The following is a 15277-nucleotide window of genomic DNA, read 5'->3' on the forward strand; positions in this document are numbered from 1 at the left end:
TCACAACATTCACGAAGTTTATTAAACTAAGCTTTCAATAGAGGATCTCATATCCACTATAACGTTTCAGCTTCTATACATACCAAGGTTCATCCATACCCCCGAGAACTAGAGGTCTACTCACACATGGAGACATGTGATGGAAAACATGAATGGATCACACACACACGTAACACACAAGGTAATCCACTAGGGTTCCTGATGTTACAACGAGATGGATGTGGATGATGATGACAGTGGTGATGATGTTGTAGCCCCCTTGTGCTCGGTGGTGAAGATGGCAATCTCCTCCTTGCCAATTCCTCCCCCGGATGATCTCCTGAGGCTAGGGTTCTACCTTCTGGACGAGTTTCTGGTGTCTCTGCGCGTCTGATCCCTGACCCGATTTCACAGGGTGGAAGTAGTACACGAGGCTGCGGCACTGGCGCATCATACGACTGCCCATACGAGCGGGCGCACCCGTATGGAGCGCCGTCTTCTGCTCCGGAGGCTCCGCAATGACGACTCCTTTGGCTGCTATTGTCCATTCTTTAATGGTAGATGATTATCACATTAAATACGTGATTTCACTACTATTTTATGAGATTCCTTCCATAAAATATTATTTGCTCCAAATGGCGTTACATGGAATACCGATAAAAAGAGGTGCGTGAGCATAAAACTTCACAAAGTCTATCATGTAGGCACAAAATAAGTATCAAAATCCTCACATAAATTGGACTCGTCATCACGCCCGAGCACTGAGCGAGATCCAAGCCAAGATGCCCGCCTCGGAGGAGGTACACCGTGCCGGCGAGCTTGCGGTGATGGAGGAGGAGGAGTGGGTGCCAAAAGAGGAGGTGCCAAAGGAGAAGCTGCCAGATGAGGAGAAGTCAAGCGCCAGGAGGAGGATGCCGCCATGGAGGAGACGCGGACGAGGTGCCAGGCATGGAGGTCCCTGACGGCTTTGGCATGGCGGAGGTGGATTTCAAAAACTCCCATGCGCGAAGGCGACCGCACTTTTCGAGGCAGAGCAAGCCGCCATCCTCGACTCGATTCGGTCCAAGCGGGAGATGGCGGCCAACCGACACCGTATCTACCTCACGGACGTAAGGTGGGAGCAGCTGTTCGCATACCTCTAGGATGTGACAAGGAAGAGAAGCCAGAGATGCGGCCCGCCGCCAATGATCATGAGGCCAGTCCATCCAGCACGGCAGTCATCTACATCTCCAACAACGAGTAGAAGTAGAGTAGTTGCTTTCAAATGTAGCTCGTTTGATCTAGTACGTAGATGAATCCCACATAACATGCATGGTGTAGTATGGAAATAGGGGTTTACATTTGAGGATTGTGCTTGCAACGTTGATGAAATGAGGGGTGGCCTGCTCCTATTTGTGGATGCGCCCGGATACGTCTGTGGACATATGAGGTCGGATTGAGGGTTGTGGTTGTAGATGATGGCTGACTATAAGGAAATACCACCACTTGTATGCTCCCATGATACCAATTTAAAAAAAAATCAAATTTAGATGTTTCGGAGATTTCGAAAAAAAAATGTGGATGTTCACAACACATGTGTCTACAATCTCTAAAAAAATCAGATCAAAATTCAAATTCAAAGTACATGTAGAGAAAAAAAAAGATAAATTCAGCATAATAGTTTCAACAAAGAAAAAAAAACAAGAATAGTGTCATAAGCTACACTATTCACATCCAGTTTTTTTCTTTTTTGTTTCTCTATGTGTACTTTGTATTTCGGTCTGAATTTTTTAGGGCCTGTACTGTACACATATGTGTTGTCAACATTCACATTTTTGTTGGGAATATTTTAAGCCATTTAAACAACATTTTCAAATTGATATCACGGGAGTATACACGTGATGGCATCACCTGATATTCTCTCTGTAGATGCTCTTAGGTAATTAACCCAGGTAGTCAGGTACACCGCGCCCGCTAGTTGCAAGGATCACTCTGGTCTCCAGCTTCCATCAACTCCAAACTCTATATAATCCCGCCATCTATACACATCCTCAAACCACACTACTCACCATCATCAATCAACCGGTGCTAGTAAAGCACTTAGCCGTACAACAAGTACAACTAGCGAGCTCCACACCAAAAGTCAAGAGGAGATCCAGCAATGCCGTCGTCGCAAGCCCTAGCGCTCGTCTCGCTCTCGCTCGCCCTGCTGGTCTGCTGCAGCTCTCCCCTCCTCGCCCATGCCCAGACGCCGGCGACCGACCCGGCGGCCGACGTCTGCGCCAGCCTGGCCACGGACGACGCCTGCCACAACGTCCCCAAGGCGCTGCGCCTCAAGCTCATCGGCATCCCCACCATCCTCGTCGCCAGCGTCATCGGCGTCTGCCTCCCGCTCTTCGCCAAGTCGGTGCCGGCGCTCCAGCCCGACCGCAACCTCTTCTACGTCGTCAAGGCCTTCGCCTCGGGGGTCATCCTCTCCACCGGCTACATGCACGTGCTCCCGGACTCCTTCGACAACCTCAACTCGCCCTGCCTCCCCGACAAGCCGTGGCGGCAGTTCCCCTTCACCACCTTCGTCGCCATGCTCGCCGCCGTCTTCACGCTCATGGTCGACTCCCTCATGCTCACCTTCTACAACCGCAAGAAGAAGGGCCAGGATGCCGGGGCTCCCGCTCCCAGCAGCGCCGCCGCCGTCGCCAACATCGAGAGCCCGGAGCCGGAAGCGCACTGGCACAGCCACGGCCACGGCCACGGGACGGCGTTGGCCAAGCCCGACGACGCCGAGGCCGGCCAGATGCAGCTCCGCCGGAACCGCGTCGTCGTTCAGGTATATAATCTTGTGTTGCACTTGCACAACCAATTCCCGCTTGCACGTCGTCGTTCAGATGCTTTTCAACTCAACCATGGATCCATGCATGGCTGCCAATCAAATCTCTCAAGGACGGGCTCCGTACGCCCGTGCTGTACTTTTTTTTTTTTTTAGTTTTTACGCCATAGATGCCGGCCGATCGACTCCAAATGTCGAGACCTACGCGCCTCGTTGACTTTGTGTCTCATGGAAAGATAGATAAGCAGAGCATCTCTGTGATTGCATCACTACTTAATAAGAATTACTAATTCGTCTCAGTGCCGTACCTGGTTGTCGCGGCTAGAGATCGGCAACGGACTGAATCAAACATAGCGGCCGGCCTAATCGTCCTCCATTAATTTGTCTAGTAAGCTACCTAAATGTAGTTTAAGATGTGAACATCAAGATAAGTTTAATTAGCTCAACTAAGCTACATGCATCATGTTTGACTTTAGTTTGCCAAAAACAATCAAGCCTACCAAGCATGACCACGCAAATCTGACCTTCTACTTCCCGAATGGCTACTAACCGAGGCTTCATGCATGTAGCTAGCTTAAATTAGTCCTGGTTTCACTAAAATTATTGCGAATTGTGACTTATGACTTTCTGACTTGTAGTTTCAAAGTAAAGTTTGTGAAATGTGACCTTCTGAGCATGAGAATCTTTTTTGAAAGAGACGCATGCGCATATTAAGACAACTACAAGTTACAAAATTTATGAAGTGATTACAAGTTGCTACATATATGGCGAAAAAACATAGTATACGCTTAATTAATTCCCTACATATATGTACAGGTTCTGGAGATGGGCATCGTGGTGCACTCGGTGGTGATCGGGCTGGGCATGGGCGCGTCGCAGAGCGTGTGCACCATCCGGCCGCTGGTGGCGGCCATGTGCTTCCACCAGATGTTCGAGGGGATGGGCCTCGGCGGCTGCATCCTCCAGGCCGAGTACGGCACCAGGATGAAGGCCGGGCTGGTCTTCTTCTTCTCCACCACCACGCCCTTCGGGATCGCGCTCGGCCTGGCGCTCACCAAGGTGTACAAGGACAACAGCCCCACCGCGCTCATCGTCGTCGGCCTGCTCAACGCCGCCTCCGCGGGGCTGCTGCACTACATGGCGCTCGTCGAGCTCCTCGCCGCCGACTTCATGGGGCCCAAGCTGCAGGGCAGCGTCAGGCTCCAGCTCATCTGCCTCACCGCCGTCCTCCTCGGCGCCGGCGGCATGTCCGTCATGGCCAAATGGGCGTGAGCTAGCGCGCGCGGAGCGCACGTACTCGATCGTCCAGGCGTGTCCATCGTGCACCCCAACTTTGCTTTATGATGTGTATACGTGTATGTTGCAATGTGTGTGTGTGTGTGTGTGTGTGGCATTGCTCTCTAGTCTCTAGAGTAGTAATTAAGCTTGCTTCATCGATCACTCTCAGGTAGCATCTCACGTACGTTCTAGCAATCCTATGTAGATGTCCACCAGACACCAAGTACTGTTGTACTATGTGTGTGTAAAATGTCATGCTTTTCTGGCCATGTTAACTGGGTTGTCGTGTCAAATTATGTTCCTTTCCTTTTTTTTCTTTGTTGAAAGGGAAGCGTCTTTTAATGTTTGATATTTTTTCGAAAAAAAAGGATACCCAGCGTCTACTCCTGAGATTCACATAATTATCTTTACGAAATCACTAAAAATCTGAGTGAACACGTTGGATGTAGTTGAATCAAGCGAACTATTCGTAGGGCTGTCTGCCGGTCGATTTGCATGCACGGATCTCAATGCGGGAATTGTTTCAAAACTAAGGGGTTGTTTGGTTTGTGATCAACTTTGCCAAAGGTTACCACACCTAAGGTTAGGCAAATTTAATCAACTTAGATGAGTGTTTGGTTCAAGCCACACCTTAAGCAAGCCACACTAGAGCCCCACATGGCATACACATAAAAAGTGTGGCAAGATTCCCTTACGCTTGTCAAATTGTGTCTCTCATTTTGCTAAACTAATCTTAAGCAAGCTTGGCAAAAATGTGTGGCAATGCAAGGCCTAGAACCAAACAGCCCCTAAGATTTTTTTTTTGAGTAATTGTTCCAAAACTAAGCTACATGGAAAGAATCAAGTGGCCCAACGAGCATAGCGCACGGGAAGTCTCAAAATGGCGGGTAGCCCAGCAACCTTTCTATAGTAGATGTGTAAAATTTCATGGTTTTCTGGTCATGTTAGCTGGGCTACTTGCTAGCTAACATTTTTTTAATAAATGTTCAACATTTTTTAAATACACTTCAAACATTTTTTAATGATAGACAATTTTTTTTAAATGTGGACATATTTCACATTGTATAAATATTTATAGAAAATCACAATCATATTTTTGTAACACGTGCAAGCTTTTTAAATGTAACATTTTTTCATTACAATTTTTTTTTACATTGTGTAGAAATTTCTAAATACTATCTTGTAAATTATTTTTAAATGGGTGAACATTTTTTTAAACGTCATCTTTTTGAATGGTACAACATTTTCTAAAAGTTCTATGAACACTTTAAGAATTAACTGAATTAATTTTTGTAATATATGTATTTATTTATTTTCAAATATAAACAAAATAGTAAAAAGTGCATGTGTGCCATCAGCATGATGAACCTACATGCTACTGCCCCGGCTCACTATCGGCTCCCTGTAGGCGAGTCAAGCTACGGCCTCACATAAAGCGAGACATAGCAACGCCCGAATCCTATTCCCCTCATAACAATTGGAATAACGGGCAGACACGCCCCTGGCGAGCGAGAGTGTTGTGCTACTTTAGCCTGCCCATTCCCGGTTTCTTCCCCACTGTTACATTTCCGTGAACCATTTTTTTCTCTGTGTTTTTTCTCTTGTCTTTTTTTTCATTTTTCATTTTTTTTCATTCATATTTTTAAAAATATGCGAGCATATTTCGATATTGTGATATTTTAAAAATGGACTGTGATAACGTCCAAATGTTCTACTTTTAGGAATAGATCCGAACGAATCCTCCCACAATCGCTAATCCATCAGTGTGAACGCTAATCCTGCTTTATTCCCTCTTAAACGCTCTCTAATCCATCACCATGCTAAACCCACCACCCCACGTGAAGTTCCCACTCCCTCTTACATGCATGCATGGGAAGAAAACAGAAATGATGATGTCATCAAAGATTCTTCTCAATAGAAAAATTCAAAAAAATTTGTATGCTAAACCGTCGCTCCGATTGAAAAATCGTTTTCATGTAACATATTCTCGTGATGAGACCTTCGAAACTAGATCCCATGTTGATATGTTCCGATGACTTTTTTCGTGTCAAAAGTTATCAGGCCTAGACTAAGTAAGTTATCGTACCGCCTGTACATAAATTACCATCCCGTTTACACAGAAATTACCGGGGCTTAAAAATGGTCTCTTTATCCTTCTCCCCACACCACATGCAAATGCACTAGAGAACAAAAAAACTGATATAATCTTAAATTTCTCCTATTTTGAAATTTCAAAAATATTTTGTAGCTCAAACCGTCGATCCGATTGAAAAGCCGTTTTCACATAAAAAATCGTTGTAACGAGACCTTCGAAACTAGATCATATGTTGGTATATTTTAACGATTATTTGTCGGGTCAAAAGTTATCACGCCTAGGCTAAGTAAGTTATCTGCTCTATTGTGCTTATATTATCATGCTATTTATATAGGAGTTATTAGGGTATGTTTTTCTCAGCTGAAAATGTTATCGTGGTGTTTGTACGTGAGTTATCAGCTCTATGTGCGTATATTATCATACTATTTGTAGAGAAATTATTGGGGTATATTTTTCAACAACAAAAATCATGGGTGAAAAAGTTACCGCGGTGTTTGTACGTGAGTTATCAGATCTGCTATGTGTATATTACCATGGCAATTACATAAAAGTTAGGTACTTTTTTGACAAATTTTTCCTAAGGTGAAAAATTATCATGGTGTTTGTACATGAGTTATCAGATCTGCTGTGTGTATATTACCATGGCAATTACACAAAAGTTATCGGCAGTACGTTTTTCGACAACCTTTTCCTAAGGTGAAAAAATTATCATGATGTTTGTACATGAGTTATCAGCTCTGCGGTGTGCAAATTATCATGCTATTTACACAAAAGTTATTAGGGATGATTGTACATAAGTTATCACATACACGTGCGAATATTACCATACTATTTGCATAGAAGATGCCAAGGGTATGTTTTTTAACAACTTCCTTCCCAGGTCAAAATGTTACCACGGTATTTGTGCATGAGTTATCAGCTCTGTTGTGCGTATATTACCATGCTATTACACGGAAGTTACTGGGGTATATTTTCAACAACTCTCTCGGGGGGTTCAAGGTTACCGCGGTGTTTGTACGTAAGTTATCAGGTCTATGATATGTATATTACCATGCTATTAGACAAAAATTACCGGGAGATGTTTTCAACATTTTTTCCCCTTTGAATCAAATGTTACCGTGGTGTTTGTACAAAATAGTTATCAGTTCCGTTATGCGCAAATTACCATATTATTTATATAGAAATTATCAGGGATGTTTTCAATAATTTTTTCTCCATGACAAAAAGTTACCATATCGTTTGTACATAAATTATTACGTCCACGATGCGTACGTTACCATGCTATTCGCACTGAAGTGTTTTGTATGTATGCCTAATTCCACAACTTATAATCTAGTACGAAATGATGTACTAGAGAAGCCCAATAAACAATAAAGAAACAACTTTTCTTTTGCTGCCATGTGGTTTGAACAATGTCACATACGTATTTTTCAATTATAGGACACGGAAATGGTACTAGGTGAGTTGGTTAATGGCATCGTACAAAACTGAGCAGGCCTGGGTCGATGCCTGCTTGGCGCAATATGCTTTACAACAAGGATTAGCACGAAGAAGAAAACGGAGGCAGCGTTTGGAGCAAAAAAAGTGCAATTATCGATCTATTCGGCCAGGGAGAAAATCACGGGATGTGTTGTTCGTGAAAAAAAAAGGCAGTTAACGATCTATGCGGCGAGGGAGAAAACCGCGTGACGATCTGATTGCTAGATGCTGATCATGTGGCACAAAAGTCATTCGGATCTAATAACAAAATCAGAACATTTGGAGAATACAAATTTCGTTTAAAAATATGGGAACATTGTGCGGTTCAGCGGTATATCTCTCCCCATAATTGGTTGCCCACCTACTCTCTTCCATGCAGGGGAGACATTCATGGCACTGGCAATACCTCAGCTGCCACACAACTCTTCGTCCTCCACCAAGAAATCCACATCAACTTGGGACAACTCACAGTATGGGAGGCGGGGATGCAACATTTGCGAAAAAACCTACGAGGAGTCCAAAAATTGCGCATAGGTCCAGCAGATTCAACAGCTCCCAGATGTTGTCCGATCTAAGAATCTGATGGCCCAGATGCCTGTATCACGGTAGCATTTAAGCCTAGGTAGCACCAGATACTCTCCCTATGGGAGACTCACCAAGGAATCAATCCGTCGCTTCCTACTACTGGCGCGCGCTGCCCGCCATTGCTGCTTGCGCTACTTCTCATCCTCCTGACCTTTCTAATCTGAGGAAACAAAGAAGAAGCTCGAACTGGGAATGGACCACCCGGCTAGGCACGAACAAGTCGATCTTTTTGGGTGAAGACGAGTGACGTGCTCTACTCTCCCGGACGTCGGACGCCCAAGCCCCGTCAAATCTAAGAATTCGTTGGTCTAGGCCAGAATCGACCTATTTAGGCACGAAATCAGGCAGGTTCCCTATGTCTTGGGCGGTTTCTAGGACGGAGGCCTCCTCTCGTAGGCATATGATTGATAAGAGTATCTACAACCGGACCCTTCAAACCCGTCTCAAACGCCCGGGCAGGCCGCCCGGTCGCTGTCCGGTCACGAAATTTGGACCCAGACGGGCCCCTCAAACGGCCTTCAAATGCTCGGGCTAACCGTCACCCCCCATATCCAGCCCAAATATGGGACGAATATTGGGGCACTTGGGCATGCCCGCCACATCGGATCCGGCCCATGCTGGCCCACCCGACCCCACTTAAATTCGTCCCCATCCTCTCACCGGAGAAAACCCTAGCCACTTCACTCCACCCCCCTCCACTCCCCTCCGCCACCCGAGCTCACCTCCAGCGGTTTGCAGCCTTCTCCGCCATGGCAGGCAGCGGATCGGACTCTGACTAGTCCGGATCCGTCGACTGGCATGTCGTCCGGTGTGGGTTGAAGGAGACAATGGCAGTCTGCCCTTTATTAAAGAAAGCACAACTGTACAAACAAATTACAGACTATATAAGGAAAAAAGAAAAGAGTCTACCTATGGCTAAACATCCCTACCTGCTTTACAACAAAGAATCAACCCAAGCCAAGAGTTTTGGTTCAATACAATCCTTCACCCTATGAGCAAGCAAAGAAATATCATGGATGAATTTACACTTCCAAGCACTGAAAGTAGCTCTCTCAGCTCTGAAGGTTCTGCCATTTCTTAAAATCCAAATATTCCAGGCTGCAGTTAGCATAACTTCAAAGAAGAAAGGGTGCCTGAAGCTGGACCTAGCATGCATGATACATTGCAGAATATCTGAGCCTCCAGATCAATCAATGCCCAAGTAATTCCAGACTCTGCAGCTGAAGGTGCAGATAAAAAACAGATGGATTCTATCCTCATACACCAGCTCACTGCAAATGAGACAGAGATTGTCATCCTGTCTTGAGCGCCAGTGTCTCCTAACCAGCATATCCTTGGTGTTTAGTCTGTCAAAGAATAACAGCCACCCGAACACCTTGATCTTCATAGTGCACCTACTCTGCCACAGCCATTTGCAAGGTTGTATTGTAGGTAGGTATTGTTGCTATTGCTTTCTTCATGACTTATACATGTTCCTATGACTATGAGATTATGCAACTCCCGAATACCGGAGGAACACTTTGTGTGCTACCAAACGTCACAACGTAACTGGGTGATTATAAAGGTGCTCTACAGGTGTCTCCGATGGTACTTGTTGAGTTGGCATAGATCAAGATTAGGATTTGTCACTCCGATTGTCGGAGAGGTATCTCTGGGCCCTCTCGGTAATGCACATCACTATAAGCCTTGCAAGCAATGTGACTAATGAGTTAGTTGCGGGATGATCCATTACGGAACGAGTAAAGAGACTTGCCGGTAACGAGATTGAACTAGGTATTGAGATACCGCCGATCGAATCTCGGGCAAGTAACATACCGATGGACGAAGACGAAAGAGGGGATGCCTTCCGGGGCATCCCCAAGCTTAGGCTTTTGGTTGTCCTTGAATTTTACCTTGGGGTGCCTTGGGCATCCCCAAGCTTAGGATTTTGCCACTCCTTATTCCATAATCCATCAAATCTTTACCCAAAACTTGAAAACTTCACAACACAAAACTCAACAGAAAATCTCATGAGCTCCGTTAGCGAAAGAAAACAAACCACCACTTCAAGGTACTGTAATGAACTCATTCTTTATTTATATTGGTGTTAAACCTACTGTATTCCAACTTCTCTATGGTTCATACCCCCCGATACTAGCCATAGATTCATCAAAATAAGCAAACAACACACGAAAAATAGAATCTGTCAAAAACAGAACAGACTGTAGTATTTTGTATCAAGCGTATACTTCTGGAACTCACAAGAATATACCAAAATAGGAAGACCTAGATAATTTTTTATTGATCTACTTCAATTGGAATAAGTATTTTATCACGTTCTGGTGATTTTTAACAATTGTTTTCGTGAGCAGAAAGTTTCTGACTTTTTCAGCAAGATCAAATAACTATCATCCAAGAAGATCATATAGGTTTTACTTGGCACAAACACTAATTAAAACATAAAACCACATCTAACCAGTGGCTAGATCAATTATTTATTACTAAACAAAACCAAAAAGCAAAAAACAAAAATAAAATTGGGTTGCCTCCCAACAAGCGCTATCGTTTAACGCCCCTAGCTAGGCATAAAGGCAAGAATAGATCTAGGTATTATCATCTTCGGTTGGCAATTCTTCAATAGAACACTTATAACCCTTAGGAGTTTCCTTCTTTTTATTAATGATCAAACTCCTAGGCAAGAAATCAAGAAATTTATTTATAGCAAAAGGTTCCTTAATGATAGCGAAAAAGTTGGGGTGAACACTTATTGATTTGAGATCCGCATTTTCCTTACTAGAAGATCCACCCTTATTTTTAGGAACATACATTAATTTGGCAACTTTGGTAGTAGGAGGATTTGGAGTATTTTTCACGGATGAAAAGGCAGACCCTAAGTTGGTAATAATATCCTCGAGTTTACCAATTCTTGTGGAATCTTGATCTATTCTTTCGTTAACTATAGGTTCCTTTTCTTTAAAAAAAATCAGAGTAACTCCTACCTTAGATCCATATTGGGTAATTTGGTTGTGGATCTTTTTATCCAAATTTTCAATCAACTCTATAGTGGCAACTTTATTTTCAATAATTTCAAGCCTTTGCATCACATGTTCCAAAGTTAAAATAGTTCCATTAACCAAAAGAGGTGGTGGGCCAAATAAATCTATCATAGCATTATAAGAATCAAAAGTATGGCTACCCAAGAAATTCCCTCCGGTAATGGTATCAAGAATATATCTATTCCAAGGAGTGATGCATGCATAAAAATTGCGAAGAAGAACGGAAGTAGATTGCTTCGTAGTAGATCTATTATGAGCATTGCAAATTCTATGCCAAGCAACTTTTATATTTTCTCCATCCCTTTGTTTAAAATTAAGAACTTCATGATCGGGAGTACTAACAATGATAGAAGGACTAGCCATGACGATGAACGATCTAACACACGGCGACACAAAAAGCAAGCGAAAAAGAGGCGAACGAAAAGAGGGCGAATAAAACAGCAAGGGTGACGTGGGGGAGAGGAAAACGAGAGGCAAATGGCGAATAATGTAATGCGAGGGATAAGAGATTGTGATGGGTACTTGGTATGTCTTGACTTGGCATAGATCTCCCCGGCAACGGCGCCATAAATTGGCTAGTTGCTGGGAGATCAACTCTTGACTTGACTTGGTGCAAATCTCCCCGGCAATGGCGCCAGAAATCCTTCTTGCTACCACTTGAGCACTGCGTTGATTTTCCCTTGAAGAGGAAAGGGTGATGCAGCAAAGTAGCGTAAGTATTTCCCTTAGTTTTTGAGAACCAAGGTATCAATCCAGTAGGAGACTTCACGCAAGTCGCCTCGTACCTACACAAACAAATAAGAACCTTGCAACCAACGCGATAAAGGGGTTGTCAATCCCTTCACGGCCACTTGCAAAAGTGAGATCTGATAGAGATAAAAAGATAAATATTTTTGGTATTTTTTATGATATAGATTGAAAGTAAAGATTGCAAAGTAAAATAGATTGGAAACTTATATGATGGAAAATAGACCCGGGGGCCATAGGTTTCACTAGTGGCTTCTCTCAAGATAGATAAGTATTACGGTGGGTGAACAAATTACTGTCGAGCAATTGATAGAAAAGTGCATAGTTATGAGAATATCTAGGCATGATCATGTATATAGGCATCACATCCGCGACAAGTAGACCGAAACGATTCTGCATCTACTACTATTACTCCACACATCGACCGCTATCCAGCATGCATCTAGAGTATTAAGTTCATAAGAACAGAGTAACGCATTAGGCAAGATGACATGATGTAGAGGGATAAACTCAAGCAATATGATATAAACCCCATCTTTTTATCCTCGATGGCAACAATACAATACGTGCCTTGCTGCCCCTGCTGTCACTGGGAAAGGACACCGCAAGATTGAACCCAAAGCTAAGCACTTCTCCCATTGCAAGAAAGATCAATCTAGTAGGCCAAACCAAACTGATAATTCGAAGAGACTTGCAAAGATATCAAATCATACATATAAGAATTCAGAGAAGAACCAAATATTGTTCATAGATAATCTTGGTCATAAACCCACAATTCATCAGATCTCGACAAACACACCGCAAAAAGAATTACATCGAATATATCTCCAAGAAGATTGAGGAGAACTTTGTATTGAGATCCAAAGAGAGAGAAGAAGCCATCTAGCTAAAAACTATGGACCCGAAGGTCTGTGGTAAAATACTCACACATCATCGGAGAGGCTATGGTGTTGATGTAGAAGCCCTCCGTGATCGATTCCCCCTCCGGCGCAGCGCTGGAAAAGGCCCCAAGATGGGATCCCACGGGTACAAAAAGTTGCGGCGGTGGAAATAGGGTTTCGTGGTGCTCTCGGATGTTTTCGGGGTATATGAGTATATATAGGCGAAAGAAGTCGGTCAGGGGAGCCACAAGGGGCCCACGAGGGTGGGGGGCGAGCCTACCCCCTGGGCGCGCCTTCCTACCTCGTGGCCTCCTAGTTTCTTTCTTGACGTCCACTCCAAGTCTCCTGGATTGCGTTTGTTCCAAAAATCACTCTCCCGAAGGTTTCATTCCGTTTGGATTCCGTTTGATATTCCTTTTCTGCGAAACACTGAAATAGGCAGAAAAACAGCAATTTGCACTGGGCCTTTGTGTTGGGGAAAGTAGTAATTTCAAAAAAAAAATCCTACGCACACGCAAGACCATGGTGATGCATAGCAACGAGAGGGGAGAGTGTAGTCCACGTACCCTCGTAGACCGTAAGCGGAAGCGTTATGACAACGCGGTTGATATGGTCGTACGTCTTCACGATCGACCGATCCTAGCACCGAAACTACGGCACCTCAGCAATCTGCACACGTTCGGCTCGGTGACGTCCCACGAACTCCCAATCCAGCAGAGTGTCGAGGGAGAGCTTCGTCAGCACGACGGCGTGATGACGGTGATGATGAAGCTACCGGCGCAGGGCTTCGCCTAAGCACTGCAATGATATGACCGAGGTGGATTATGGTGGAAGGGGGCACCGTACACGGCTAAGAGATGAATGATCAACTTGTGTGTCTATGGGGTGCCCCCTGTCCACGTATATAAAGGATGGAGGGAGGAGGAGGCCGGCCCTCATACGGCGCGCCCAAAGTGTGGAGGCCTACTAGGACTCCCTAGTCCTAGTTGGATTCCACCTCCCACATGGAATAGGAAAAAGGGAAGGGAGAAGGAGAAGGAAGGAAGGGGGCGCCCCCTTTCTCTAGTCCAATTCGGACCAGCCCATGGGGAAGGGGTGCGGCCACCCTTGAGGCATTTCTCTCCTTCCCCGTATGGCCCATTAAGGCCCAATACGAATTCCCGTAACTCTCCGGTACTCCGAAAAATACCCGAATCACTCGGAACCTTTCCGATGTCCGAATATAGCCTTCCAATATATCAATCTTTACGTCTCGACCATTTCGAGACTCCTCGTCATGTCCCCGATCTCATCCGGGACTCCGAACAAACTTCGGTCATCAAATCACATAACTCATAATACAAATCGTCACAGAACGTTAAGCGTGCGGACCCTACGGGTTCGAGAACTATGTAGACATGACCGAGACTCATCTCCGGTCAATAACCAATAGCGGAACCTGGATGCTCATATTGGTTCCTATATATTCTACGAAGATCTTTATCGGTCAAACCGCATAACAACATACGTTGTTCCCTTTGTCATCGGTATGTTACTTGCCCGAGATTCGATCGTCGGTATCTCAATACCTAGTTCAATCTCGTTACCGGCAAGTCTCTTTACTCGTTCCGTAATGCATCATCCCGCAACTAACTCATTAGTCACAATGCTTGCAAGGCTTATAGTGATGTCCATTACCGAGAGGGCCCAGAGATACCTCTCCGATACACGGAGTGACAAATCCTAATCTCGGTCTATGCTAACTCAACAAACACCATCGGAGACACCTGTAGAGTATCTTTATAATCACCCAGTTATGTTGTGACGTTTGATAGCACACAAGATGTTCCTCCGGTATTCGGAGGTTGCATAATCTCATAGTCTGAGGAACATGTATAAGTCATAAAGAAAGCAGTAGCAACGAAACTGTAACGATCATAATGCTAAGCTAACGAATGGGTCTTGTCCATCGGATCATTCTCCTAATGATGTGATCTCGTTCATCAAATGACAACACATGTCTATGGTTAGGAAACATAACCATCTTTGATAAACGAGCTAGTCAAGTAGAGGCATACTAGGGACACTTTGTTTTGTCTATGTATTCACACATGTACTAAGTTTTCGGTTAATACAATTCTAGCATGAATAATAAACATATCCTGGAATAAGGAAATAAATAATAACTTTATTATTGCCTCTAGGGCATATTTCCTTCAGTCTCCCACTTGCACTAGAGTCAATAATCTAGTTCACATCGTCATGTGATTTAACACCAATAGTTCACATCTTTATGTGATTAGTTCACATCTCCATGTGACTAATACCCAAAGGGTTTACTAGAGTCAATAATCCAGTTCACATCGCTATGTGATTAACACCCAAAGAGTGGTCATGTTTTGCTTTGTGAGAG

At 44.3% G+C, this 15277-nt stretch overlaps 1 protein-coding gene across 1 annotated transcript; it reads left to right on the forward strand.

Moving 5' to 3' along the window:
* The first annotated feature begins 2040 nt into the window (after positions 1-2040).
* On the forward strand, positions 2041-4332 carry LOC123099357 (fe(2+) transport protein 1). Its single transcript, XM_044521527.1, has 2 exons — positions 2041-2785; positions 3602-4332. The coding sequence occupies exons 1-2, from the start codon at positions 2120-2122 to the stop codon at positions 4055-4057; spliced, it is 1122 nt and encodes a 373-aa protein (XP_044377462.1). The 5' UTR covers positions 2041-2119; the 3' UTR covers positions 4058-4332.
* Positions 4333-15277: the final 10945 nt, after the last annotated feature.

Source organism: Triticum aestivum, chromosome 4D, assembly GCF_018294505.1.
Source record: "Triticum aestivum cultivar Chinese Spring chromosome 4D, IWGSC CS RefSeq v2.1, whole genome shotgun sequence".
Lineage (NCBI taxonomy): Eukaryota > Viridiplantae > Streptophyta > Magnoliopsida > Poales > Poaceae > Triticum > Triticum aestivum.

Coding starts and splice junctions, on each gene's coding strand:
- LOC123099357 (XM_044521527.1), top strand. CDS start 2,120: ATGCCGTCGTCGCAAGCCCTAGCGCTCGTCTCGCTCTCGCTCGCCCTG. Junction 2,786..3,601: donor GGAACCGCGTCGTCGTTCAG/GTATATAATCTT, acceptor ATATATGTACAG/GTTCTGGAGATGGGCATCGT.